A 13,598-nucleotide genomic window follows, 5' to 3' on the forward strand; every position below is an offset into this window, starting at 1 on the left:
AATAACTTCTAATACTATTTATATGATTTTATAAATATTATAAAAATAGGGATATTAACATATTATAAAAGCATAATGAATTTATTTTATTAAAATAAATAATAATTATTCAAAGTTAATAATTGTTAATGCTATTCTATTTGAAATGAATATAAAACAAATAGAATTTAATTTTTTTTAAGGTATAAATGAGCCAAAATTTTGTATTATTTGCATACATTTATTACTCAATTACGTTTAAATTATTTTATTTAATTTATATTTAATTAATCAATTTTTTGAATTTCAAATTATTCTTAAGAATTATAAGATTTATTAAAAGATTTAAATCATCAATTATGTCTATGATTTTTATATATATTGAGTTTTAAATTATTTTTAAAAATTATTACACTTATTAATAAATTCAATACAAAATCTCACTTGATTTGAAATTCATTTTCTCTAATAACAAAAATCAGAAAAACAATCTTCTATTTTACTTTCTTTTTTAAAAATTGTTTTTAAAAAACAATTTTGCTTTTAAATCACACTTCAAAATAGGTTTTATTATTTAAAAAAAAAACTCTCAATCAGTTTTTAAAATGAAAATAAAGAATTATTTTAAACTATGAGTCTTTTTTTTAAAAATAAAAAAATAATTATATATACTGATAATTTATTTATTTATTTTCTATTTTAATTCTCATTTTTATTTAATATTGAAATGAAAATAAATTATTATTTTAACTTTATAATCCTATACGCATCTAAAAATTGAAATTATTAAATTGATTTTTACTTAAGAATAAATATAAATAAAAATAAAATATTTATTTTCATTCCTTATTTTTATTTACTAAATACGGTTTAAAGGGTTTATATATTCCTTCTTGTACGCTTAAATGATTTGAGTTTACTCATGCCTTAAACTTTAAACTTTGGTACTTATGTAAAATATTTATTTAATTTTGATCTGCGTTGACTCCTTTGAAATATCGAGAAATATCCATAAAAAAATCAGTAAAATATCGATAACTACTGAAAAATTATCAAAAAATTTTGATAAATTATGTCAGTACCTCGACATATATGGATATTTTAATCGTTGCTTTTACGTGATTATTTTTTTATTTTTTTCAAGAATAATGTCTTTATTTTAAGGGTAAGAAGAAAAATAAAATTTATCACCGAAAAAAAGTTTTAAAGAAAATGAATAATCTACTTCGCATACGTATTGGGATGACCTCTTTTTCCTTTCCCAAACGCACTGCAGACAAGCTGAAGCTGTGTTCTGTAATTGGTGAAGTTGGGCTCCTTCATCGACGCCTCCGTGATCGAATCGATCGCAATCGAGGATGAGACGACGACCTGGAATTGGCGGTTTACAGACCGCTGCTGCCACTAGGGTTCCCTTCAATCCCTTGTTTTTCTTAAATATATATATATATATATATATATATATATATTTTGCACTTTGCTGTTAATTTGTTTGTATTAATGATTAATTTTTATTTTTACCTTTTTTTTGCAGGATCAGTATCGGTTGCTCGGAGAAAATGTAGCGAAGATACGAACAGATCTCATGAAGGAGCAACTCACCACGTTTCGATCTCAGTTGGAAGATTTTGCTCGCAAACACAAGGTCTTTTTTCCTCGTAATGTCTGATGTTGTTTTTTTTCTCCTTTGATTTTTAATTATATTAGAAATTTTGGTAGCTTGTTTTAATCCCATATTGAATTTGTTCTCCCATGGGATTTAGAAAACATTTCCAGAAATTAAGTGGGGAAGTTTGGAACTTGGAAATTTTTTAATAAAAAGTGTGGAAATTTGGTATTTTGATGCTTTTATTCGCTAGGCTGAAAATTCATCGGATCGAATTATAATTGGATTGGAGCTTGGTAAAAAATTGGTCAGATCCGTAAGACATTGAGCCCCAAATTTTAGACTTGGTGAATGGTGAGAGTCTGAAAATTTTGATCAACATCTTGGCGCAATAATCCTTTTGTTTATTTGGATGAGTTTTGGTGTGAATGATAGATGATTTTGGTTTTGGGAGTTTGGGGAAAGTCAGATTAAAAAATAATTTGAATAATGAAACAGGCAGAATATGTTATAGCCTCAAAAGAATTCTAATGGGGGTAGAAGGTTGGGATTTGGAGGAAAATTTAAATGACCTCATTAAGCACTAGCATGTGGCCTGTTTGCTAATCCCTATTTTCAAAAGTATAAAGTAATGCTATGAATGTAGAAGTTGAAGATACCGAATTAGCAGATTAAGCTATTTTACGGTTTTTTTTGTACATGTTTTCAGATTGGGTTAGGGTGTATGTAGATTGTACATCATGGTCCATTTTCAACGCAAAATTGAGATCCTTAAAAGATATTTTGAAGAATTGGAATAAAGAAGTGTTTGGTCTCATTGAGAATAAAAAGGGAGAAGCTCTCAGACAGGTTGCGTTTTGGGATGAAAAGGAGAAATGCTCAGCTTTAAATCTAGAAGAGTGTGAAGTAAGAAAAGAGGCGAGAGAGTCTTATAAGTCTTGGGTGTTGAGGGAAGAAATTTCCTGGAGGCAGAAGTCTAGGGAATTATGGTTGAAGGAAGGGGACAATAATATCAGTTTTTTTCATAGGATGGCGAACGCTCATAGTAGAAGAAACTGGTTGTCCAAGTTGAAAGTAGATGGCTGTTGGCATTTGGAGGAGATTAATTTAAAAACTAGTGTGCTGGGGGCGTTCCAAAAGCTCTATTCAGAAGAAGAGGGGTGGTGTCCAAGTATTGAAGGGCTGTCTTTGTTGGGGTTAAACAGAAGTGAGGCTGAGGGGCTGGAGATTCCTTTTTCGGAAGAAGAGGTCTTTGTAGCTCTATCAGATTTAGGCAATGATAAAGTCTCTGGTCCGGATGGATTTACCATGGCTTTTTAGTCATTTTGTTGGGATGTGGTGAAGGTTGAGCTAATGGGTTTTTTTAGAGATTTCCATGAGAGGGGCAGATTTGTAAAGTCTTTGAATGCTACTTTCCTGGATTTAGCCCCAAAGAAGGGAGGGGCAGAAGATTTGAAAGATTTCAAGCCAATTAGCCTTGTGGGAAGCCTCTACAAGTTGTTGGCCAAAGTGTTGGCAAATAGAATTAAAAAGGTTATGGGAAAAGTGATTTCGGAGTCTCAAAATGCCTTTGTGGACGGTAGGCAAATTTTAGATGCAGTTTTGATTGCAAATGAGGCAGTGGATTCAAGGTTGAAAAGTAATCAAGTGGGTGTGCTATGTAAGTTGGATATAGAGAAGACTTATGATCATGTAAGCTAGAAGTTCTTGTTGGCAGTGCTTAAAAAAATGGGCTTTGGGGAGAGAAGGTTAAAGTGGATAGAATGGTGCATTTCTACTGTGAAATTTTCTGTTCTAATAAATGGTTTTCCTTCGGTTTTTTCCAAAGTTCGAGGGGATTGAGACAAGGAGACTCCCTATCCCCTTATTTGTTTGTGATAGCTATAGAGGTGTTTAGTTGTTTGTTGAGAAGGGCTATTAAGGGGGTTTTTTTATCTGGGTGGAGGGTGAGAGGTAGGAGTGGTGAGGGGGTTCTGATCTCGCACTTGTTATTTGCGGATGATACTTTGGTGTTTTGTGAGGAGTCCTAGGACCAGATGACTTTTTTAAGCTGACTCTCATGTGGTTTGAGGCTTGTTTAGGGTTGAGAATCAATTTGGAGAAGAGCGAGTTGATCCCGGTGGGGAGGGTGCATGATATAGAGGATTTGGCTTTGGAGTTGGGCTGTAGAGTGGGTGGTCTCCCTTTTTGTTATTTAGGTCTACCTTTGGGGGCCTTCTTCAAATTAGAGGCGGTTTGGGATGTTGTTGAAGAGTGGTTTCGAAAAAGATTGGCAATGTGGAAGAGACGGTATATTTCTAAAGGAGGGAGACTCACTCTAATTCAGAGCACTCTCTAGCATGCCTATATATTTCATGTCTCTCTTTTATTTGCCCAGAAAAGTTAGGTTGAGATTGGAGAAAATTCAGAGGGATTTTTTGTGAGGAGGGAGAGCTCTTGTGCAGAGGCCACACCTTGTTAGGTGGAATTTGGTTTGCTTGGAAAAAAGGAAAGGTGGGTTGGGTGTGAGAAATTTAGCTTTGATGAATAGAGCTCTCTTAAGTAAATGGAATTGGCGTTATGCCAATGAAGAGAGGCTTTTTGGAAGCAAGTTATCAGTCAGAAATATGGTGTGGAGGAGGGGGATTGGTGCACTCGGGCCGTAAGTGAGAGATATGGTGTTGGGCTTTGGAAAGCAATCAGAAATGAGTGGTTGTTTCTGAAGAGTAGACTAGCCTACCAAGTGGGTAATGGGCGGAGAGTGAAATTTTGGAAGGACAAGTGGTGTGGAGATAAGCCTTTTTGTGAGTCATTCCCCTCTTTATATTCCATATCCCTGTCTAAAGATGCTTGGGTGTCGGATGTTTGGAACCTAGACAATGATGGGGAGGGTTGGGCCCCTCTTTTCTCAAGGGCGTTCAATGATTGGGAGATTGAGATGGTGGAGCGTTTTATGCTCAAGATCAAAGCTTTTAGGGTACAGAGAGAGGATGAAGTAGAGTGGTTTGGACGGCTTCATAGAGTGGTGATTTCTCAGTCAAGTTGTTGTATTCTATATCGGTGCTCGGAGACTCTCATTTGTTCCCTTGTAATAGTATTTGGAGAGTAAAGGCACCTCCTAAGGTAGCCTTCTTTGCTTGGGAGGCTTCTTGGGATAAAATCTTAACTTTGGAGCAAGTTCAGAGGAGGGGGTACTCTATGGCAAACATGTGTTTTCTATGTCTCTCTGAAGTAGAGATGGTGGATCACCTTTTACTTCATTGTGTAAAGACGCGGGTTTTATGGAATCTTGTTTTCTCCTTATTTGATGTGGCTTGGGTTCTTTCGTGTTCAATGAAGGAAACTCTTTTTGGGTGGCATGGAGCTTTTGTGGGGAAAACTCGTAAAAAGGCTTGGCAAATGGCCCCCTTATGTATTTTTTGGTCAGTCTGGAAGGAAAGGAGCTTGTTAGCTTTTGGGAATGAGGAGCTTTCGTTTCATAGATTGAAATATTCTTTTGTATGTAATCTTTGGTCTTGGGTTAGGGTGTCTATAGTTTTTTGGATTGGTTAGGCTCTAAGTAGGGGTTTCGAGCCTTTGGATTGCTTTTGTATACTCCCTGTATGCTTTGAGGGTACTATTTTTGGTGCTTCCTCTTTTCGTTGAATACATCTCTTTTTATCTATCAAAAAAAAAAAAAATTGGTCCATTTTTCGATTTCATTGATTGGTTAGGATGTAAGTAGGGGGTGGTTTTTTGCTATTCCTTTTCTTTTTGGCCTTGTTGCCTTGTATACATCATGTATACTTTCAGGTGTACATCAGGCTTTCTTAATACAATTGCTTTTACTTATAAAAAAAAAAAAATCATGATATTTCATTGTTTGATGTTGAAAATATGAAATTGTACTGAAGTTGATATGGTTGGTGCAGAATGACATTCGCAAGAACCCTGCTTTCAGATCACAGTTCCATGAGATGTGTGCTAAAGTAGGAGTAGACCCCTTGGCATCGAATAAGGGATTTTGGGCAGAGCTATTAGGAATTGGTGACTTCTATTATGAACTTGGTTGGTTTCAATCTACTTGATGGTGCAACTCTTGAAATTTATTTTCAAAAAAGTCTCTGACCTCTGATCTGCCACTTCTTTAAAATATATGTTATTTTGTTGATTATTCTGAGACTAGTTTGAATGCATGTGTTACTTTTTCATGCTATAATTAATGCATGTTGTCAGTGTGCCTATTTTAAACAACATGCATGTTGTCAGTATGATTCTTGCACAGTGCAGTTCAAATGAAATTTTTTATTGGGGAGAAGTGTGCAGAATATTCTGCTATTGTGTTCTCCGGGAGATGTTGCAAGGGCACAATTGACCCAAATTCTGATCTTAGATTAGAATTTGGAACATAAATTATGAATCAATTTGTTGCGTAGGTTAAGATTCCTCTGTGCATTTATCTTCTCTATTTTCTATTATTAATGAATCTTTATTGCATATTGAAACTGGATGAGAGCTTTTTGTAGCCCCTGATATGAATGGATAAAATGTGTGGGTACATACATGCAAATATGCATACCTACACACTCACAGACTCCACATCATATATTTGGATAAATACTTACCTTATCTTTTTGATAAGTACCTATATAAAAAAAAAAAAAATTGGATAAGTACTTTACTTTGCATACCACCTCAACCCCTTCCCCAAGGAAAAAGAAAAAAAAATGGCAGAACTTTAAGCTCCTTCAATTATCTTACTGAAACACCATCACCTGTGTGTGCTGCAACCTCTGAAGAACTGCTGATTTAGTATTCATGCTTCCTACAGTTTCAAATAATAATGTCCTTTTTTTTTAGATAAAACTTTCTTATTTATATTGAATTGAAGATATACATAAAAAAAAGAATATTGAATTAAAGATTCTTAGGGAATATTGATTCTATTTTCTGTAAATATTTATCAACCCAATTTCAGAGATGAAACTTACTTTTGTTTGTGAGTATACTTGGCTAGACAGGTGTGCAAATTGTTGACATATGCTTAGCGACAAGAGTTCACAATGGAGGTTTGATCGACTTGCAGGAACTGTGCAATTTGCTTTGCCAGAGACGTAAAAGTGCTCATGGAGCTGTATCTGAAGATGACTGCTTGCGTGCCATAAGTAAGCTGAAGGTATTGTAGTTGATTCTTTGTCCTAATGTTTCACAGCATACTATGTTTATGGAGCAAGTGCTCTGAAAGGGCTTGCATTCTTGGTATATGCTTAAGATCTGCATGGGTAGTGGTAGGGTTTTGGCATCTGATGTGAGGATGTGTTGCTTAATTCAAAGTTCTTAAAACTAAGAAGTCTTGAGGAAATCAATTAAAGGATGAGAGACATAGTCTATGACCCTGCACCTTTCCCATATTCATGCAAATATAGTTTAAGAGTGTGTTTAGTGTGCCAGTATCCAAATTAAGAGTTGGAAATCATATTTCTGAAAATAAAATCCCAAAATGCATTGAATCTGAGATTTTTTTTCCTAACATTTAGTTAAAGTTGAATTAGAAATTTCACTTACATTTTATTCCGATCCTAGGCTTTTGATCTTATAAATTCCTGAAATTATTGTCAATCTACATGATAATCCCACAAATAGTATTAACAAAAAATGTTTTGGTCAAAAAAAGAAAAAAAAGAGAATGGTAAACAAAACTTTTATAATTATGCACGTTTTAGAACATGCTAATCCCATAATTTGATATAGGATGCCATTCCCCTATTAAAGGTAATTGACATGGTTGTTCACTCATAAAATGTATCCTGTTTCATTTTTCTATTTTTCTATATCTTGTATCTTATCATATCATGTATCCTAAGTTTTCTTACATAATGAAAAATGAGAAGAAAAAATACACATACACATATGGAATACATATTTATTGGAAGCATAAAAGTATATAGTAATGTATAATCAATTTTGTGAAAGGCGGTAGGATTTAAAGAGTTAAACTATGTCAAAAAGGAACACTAGAGTTTTGAACAGTTCAATTTTACAAAATATGAGTTTAATGCATAGGTTTGTTACAAAATCCACTAAAATAAACTTTTTGAAAATTTAGATATGATTTTTAGTTCCAAATTGAGATTAGGAATATGTACTTACATATGTTTGTGATATGTATGTTTTTATGCGTTATCACCAAAATTTTAATTTTTTGTGTTTTGTCATCATTCCTTTCTCACTGGAAAAGAAATCTTAAAACTAAAAGAAGAAAAACTAATTTATTAAATAAAAGATTTTTATTTACAAATCGCCATTAGTTTCAATGCCAATTTTCAAATAATTAAAATGGCAATTCCCTAATATTCATTGTGAGAATAAATTTAGTTGAGCTTTCAATATTTCATGTGTCTTTAACAACAAGAATATAACTTTTCATGTATGATTATTTTATCCTTTTTATGATCAATATTTAACCTGAAAGTACATTTTAAACACTTAATTAATAATGCTTTTAAGAAAAAAAAATGTTGAATTTGATTATTCTTAGAAAAACTATGAAAAATAGCTTAAGGTGCATGTATTATTATATCGTTGTATTGCATGTCATATCATGTATCCTATTTGTGTTGTCTGATACACTTAAGATATGGATTGTCAATACGTATTTGAATTCATAAAGAATGTATTATATTTTTGTATCATATTGTTTATCATAAGTTTTTAATGATGGTAACTAGAAGCCATATGCATCCCAAGGGATTTCCTTGGTCAATAGTTAACCAATTCAATCAATCTCACCTCTATAACATTCTTCTAGATTAAAAGATAACTTCTCCCATGAAACATCTATGGATGGATATTAGGACTTTCTTGGAGCATCTATCAATGATTAAGACTTTCATCTAATGCTGACATCTATACTCGATTTCTTTTATTTTCAGTATTATTATTTTTTTGAATATATATTGGTGCCATTACTATTTCTTGCCAGAAGTAAATGGAATGTTTGCATGGTATGGTCAGTAGTGAACTTCTTTAATATAAAAGTCAGGATGCATCTCCTAAGCAGTCTTCTTGATGGTTATGATACACTGTATTAACATTCGGTGCTTGAACCTTTCCAGGTATTGGGTAGTGGTTTTGAGGTGATATCTGTTGGAAAGCGAAAGCTTGTTAGGTCTGTCCCTACAGAGTTGAACAAAGACCATAATGCAATTCTAGAGCTGGCTCAGGTTATGATTGTTTTCAATTTTTCACTTAAGACTTCTTGATGCAATATTCTCTTATATAAAACTTATTGCTATTTTTTCTTCTCCTCCATTGCTTGCCTGACATTGTTAATACTTTTAAAATCCATGCATATGTTAGTTTCAGATTATAGGACTGGCCTGAGTCAGATTTGCTCTATGTGTGTCATTGGAGAGATCACTTGGAGAGGATCAACTATTAAGAAGTGGATCTATCTTTCTTATCATATTTAACCACTAAGATATGGGGCAAAAAATTGCAAAAAGCATGCAAAGACCTTTGTTTTATTAGCTAGGTAGGCCATATTCTAAGGTCTTCTCATGGAATCCACGGACCGAGCACTTGTTCCATGCTGTCAACCTAAATATGCTTGTTTTAATAGTCAACTAGTTATTAGTAACGATGAATAAAAAAACCTAGCAAAGAGTTAAGACCCATATTGTACAGCGATTTATATTAGCATGTTGTAGGTATGACCATATGGGTTAGTGAAACCTCATCCTTGCTCAGCATCTGTCTGTCTGTCTATCTCTTCACTTTCTGACATGTGTGCACACATACACATATATGTGGTGAGTTGGGATGACTTTGTTGCTGAACTAGCCTAGTTTGCTAAGGTGTACAAAGATTTCATTCTGAGCGTAGGGAAGTTCACCTGTGGTAAAGGTAGCTTGTTTGCTTTACTACATGTAAATGGAGCACTTTCATTTTAGGCAAACTTGGGGACCTTAACCAAGTAATCAGCTCTGGTCTATTAAACACAGAACAAAACCATTAGTTCTTTCCCTATTTCCACTATAATGATTGGCACAATTGTGTTGCAATTACTCTTCCTTCCAGGCTCAAGGTTTTGTTACTGTTGAAGAGGTGGAAAGACGGCTCTCCTGGCCCTCTGGGCGCGCCACTGATGCCCTTGAAACTTTATTGGACGTAAGATTTTTGTTGATTATCTATCAGTCCTAATATTCATTTTAATTGATGCTGATGAAACTCTGTTGGGTCATGCAGGAAGGTCTTGCAATGATTGATGATGGTCACAGAGATGGCAAACGCCGGTACTGGTTTCCCTGTGCATCTTCACTCTCTGCTGTAGGAGCTGATATTCTCAAGATTTGATTTTTCAGCACCATGTTTTCTGCCCTGGGCATTGTCTGGTAAAAGGGTGTTTATGAGATAGGTCTAGCATTGGAATCCAGTATTTTTGTTTATTTATCAGGAAAAAAATGCAAAAAATAAAAATAAAAACCCCATTTGTGATATAGACATTTGATGGGGGACCTGAAAGGAAAAAAAGGGTGTTTGTTCCACCCCACAACCCCGCTCCACCACTTTGTTTTCCTTGTAACTAATGTTTCATCTTTTTAAAGACGTGATTGTCAGAACATGAAGCATCTCTCCACGACTATCATCTGTTCCAACTATAGTTATTCCCTTCCATTTGATGACTGGCAAAACAATGAAACAGTGAATAGTAATCCTGAAACGAACTTTATAGAAAAGCTTTAATTGTTTGGTTGCTAAGAAAATGGAGACAAGGATGGAAGCGATCCGTAGATATATATCAACATTAAACTGGATCGAGTGATTATAGCATGAATGTGTTCCTCCTGGTTGTGCAGCCAATGACCATATACATATTCACTTTTTAGGAATGAATCTCCAAATTAAATACATAATGCAATTTTTTTATTGTCCCCAAACCCTGCAATTCTGGCAAGGAGAGGGAGAAAAAAAAATGATCAGTAGACTGTAGTTTGTGAAGGTGTTTCAATCTCTTCGATCCAGCCAAAGTTAGGCTCGCTCCAAGACCTCGGCCGCACACCAAGCTGGAAGAACAAGATCATCTCCAAGGCCTCAAAAACCTTATTCTCATCCAAGAACTCTTTCCAAACTCCGCTTACAATACAGTAGTTATTGTTATAAGGCACATGATGGTGGGCAGCATGCTGTGATCTCGACACTAGCAGACCAGCATCTTGCAGCGCCACCACTAGCGGAGGGAGGCGGCTTTTTGTGCCATGAGCCTAGGCATGGAACTGCTGGCTGAACATAATGTAGCCTGAGCACACCCAAACAAAGCCATGTACAACTGGATCATTGAAGACAAGATCTGGAGGAAGCACAGTAAAGGTGACAGCATGAGCCAGGGCGTGTAGATTGTTGGCAAACTGAAGGCGGGTGATCGTCCAATGCCACTTGTGATGGCCCTGGAATGCTTCAATCTGAGAACCAAACACAGGAGTTGAGGCATCACCATAGTTATCAATGCCTCAATGGTATGCCCCTGCGCGAATGTCTGCAAGCACATAGCCAATTAGGCCAGCGAAAACAGGTTCAAGCCACATATGTGAATTTGCTGAACCTGTGGCACGCTTCACCAAAGAAATCAGCACGGTGGTGAACCCGCTCGCCACCCAAGTTTGAAGAGGCTAGTTAGATAGTAAATCCTGGTCATTGATTGAGGGGCGGTCAGGGGTTTTGGCAATGCGGGTGGGGTTAAGGGTCTTGGTTCAATGACTAGTTGGCCAGCTTTGCGCTTGGCCTTGGCAGTGGAGGTGGCTGAGCAGTGGACAAGGGCGGGGAAGAGTATATGGTGGCGTCTACCGACATTGTTGGGAGACCTTAGAGAGTAGTACTTGTGATGTGGGAAGGAGGTGGAGATTGAAGGGTGTGGGAGGCTAAGAAAAAACCCACCGCAAGAGGGAGTAAATAAAGGTGGAAATAGTGGCTGTGGAGATAGAGAAAGCAGTGTGGTATGAGGAGATGATGCGTGGGGCTGTGGAAGTCGCTAGTGGTGTGTGGAGAATGTGTCACAGATTGCTTAAAAGCTTATCCTGGATGATTCCTCAACTTCTCTACCAATATACATTATTCATCAAGGTTCAAGCTACACCAATGTACACCATCCACCAGTCATCATCAATCAAGCAAGGTTCAAAGTAATGGTAGAGTTGGATACAATTCAGCCAAGTCGTGTTCAACTTTACCACTAATTGTAGTAAGTAGTAGTATTATGCATGGTTCAAAGTTGTAGTATCGATAATTGACTTGGAGGGTTATGAGGCATATCGGTCTCAACGTCTCGATTTGGTATTGGGCGACACGTAAAATAAGATAATTAAAATTTTCTAAAAATTATAAAAATATTATATAAATTATAAAAAAATAGATATAATTAAATAAGCTCAAAAATTTAATAAACAATTTTTTTTTTTCACATTTAGTTCAAAGTTATTTGTGATAATATTAAGAATTGGGGATTTAATTCTCATCTTGCCATATAAATACTTTAATTTATCATTAAATCTCATCTATACCTTTCATATCATTTTACTCTAACCACTCAATTCTCATAATATCTTACTATTAAATCATATCTCATACCATCCATATAAAAGACATTTTTTACTTTACTAATTTGAACTCCCAATCTCCCACCCTTGCTAGCCACCATTGTTGTCAAGACCATCGCCTGCAATTGCAAATTTGAAACCGTGCAAGACCTAACACTGGTATAATATGGTATGCAATCCTTACAAGTTCTAAAACCATGCCGTTCTACATATCTAGGCCTAAAGCGATGGGGAAATTGAAAATAAATTTTAGTTGTATTTGAGTTAACAAAGAAAAAAAAGGCAGACGATCAAACAAACTTTAAACAACAAAAGGGTAAATTATAGATGACATCTGAGCATTCAATGTAAAACGATCAATCTCTTTAGGGAGCTCAAGCGTATCATCATGGAGGGTGTTCAAGTGCCCTCTACTTTTTATTTTCCAAAGGTTTTATAAAGTCATGAAAATTTTTCACTTTTCAAAAGGGGTTTTACATAATTAGAATTTAGGGTTTTGATATAAAAATATCTTTTTGTGTAGGGGAAAAGTGTCTTTATAAAGACAAAAATAAAAATAAAAAAATAAAAAATCATAAAACAAGAATTAAATTCAAATACAATACTCATTATGATTTTGTACACTTTTAGGCAAAAGTATTATCTTTGACTATAAAACCATAAAACTACAAAATAAGAACGCAAGTTTATAAAATACAAATTTTAAATACTCATATAAAAATAATTAATATTTTATGTTTTTTATTTTTATTTTATAAAATGTGTTATCTTTGATTATTCAAGTATTACATTTTAATGAGATAAGTATTATCTTTGACCTTCTTAGGTACAATCTTTAACTTATAAGTACATAAAATTTAAATTATTTTTAGATACTATCTTTGATCATTCTAAGTACTACTTTTAATTTTAGAGTGCATGAAACTTGAATTATCTTTCGGGAGTTATCAATTTGTGTTTATTTTCAAATTTTTGAATGAGTCATTTAATTATTCCCTAAAATATTCTTTCTACTTGCCATCAACATTCATTGAAAACTAGACTCCTCCACGTAAATATTAAGGGTTTCCAATGGTTGGGAAGTAGTATGCCTGATTCACTTTCATAGGAATTGATAGACTAAAGATACAAATCTGAAAAAAAAAAGGTACTTGCTTTCATCAACTTGTTAATATTAGGGATATTGATTAATTGTCTAGAAGAGAAGATCATCTAGAATGATATATGAGGAATTCAAAGGCAACTATTGGCTCTAAGCCTATGCATATGAATCAGAAGACAGTTCTACCTTTTCAAATTGTAGAAGACATACTAAGTACAAGACGATGCATTTAGGCGGAGGAGTTTAGTTGTTAGTTGATGTTAATGACATGACAAGTAAAATGACATTTTAAGGAATAATTAGACGATTTAAAAAATTTAGAGTTATTTTTTTTCATATTTTTCATACTAGTGAGTCATAA

At 34.5% G+C, this 13,598-nt stretch overlaps 1 protein-coding gene and 1 pseudogene across 1 annotated transcript; one reads left to right on the forward strand and one right to left on the reverse strand.

Annotated features, from left to right (window-relative positions):
- The first annotated feature begins 1,198 nt into the window (after window positions 1-1,198).
- Window positions 1,199-10,219, forward strand: LOC100262383 (vacuolar protein sorting-associated protein 22 homolog 1). Its single transcript, XM_002281094.5, has 7 exons — window positions 1,199-1,388; window positions 1,514-1,624; window positions 5,476-5,611; window positions 6,565-6,719; window positions 8,659-8,766; window positions 9,623-9,712; window positions 9,791-10,219. The coding sequence occupies exons 1-7, from the start codon at window positions 1,338-1,340 to the stop codon at window positions 9,896-9,898; spliced, it is 759 nt and encodes a 252-aa protein (XP_002281130.1). The 5' UTR covers window positions 1,199-1,337; the 3' UTR covers window positions 9,899-10,219.
- Window positions 10,220-10,367: 148 nt separating this feature from the next.
- Window positions 10,368-11,392, reverse strand: LOC100264120 (fatty acid desaturase 4, chloroplastic-like; annotated as a pseudogene).
- Between the last annotated feature and the right edge of the window lie 2,206 nt (window positions 11,393-13,598).

This window comes from Vitis vinifera, chromosome 19 (assembly GCF_030704535.1).
Source record: "Vitis vinifera cultivar Pinot Noir 40024 chromosome 19, ASM3070453v1".
Classification (NCBI taxonomy): Eukaryota; Viridiplantae; Streptophyta; class Magnoliopsida; order Vitales; family Vitaceae; genus Vitis; species Vitis vinifera.

Excerpts from the sequence above, each read along its gene's own strand:
- LOC100262383 (XM_002281094.5), top strand. The coding sequence starts at position 1,338 with ATGAGACGACGACCTGGAATTGGCGGTTTACAGACCGCTGCTGCCACT. Across the intron at positions 1,389-1,513 it reads AGACCGCTGCTGCCACTAGG|GATCAGTATCGGTTGCTCGG; the intron begins GTTCCCTTCAAT and ends TTTTTTTTGCAG. Across the intron at positions 9,713-9,790 it reads CCCTTGAAACTTTATTGGAC|GAAGGTCTTGCAATGATTGA; the intron begins GTAAGATTTTTG and ends TGGGTCATGCAG.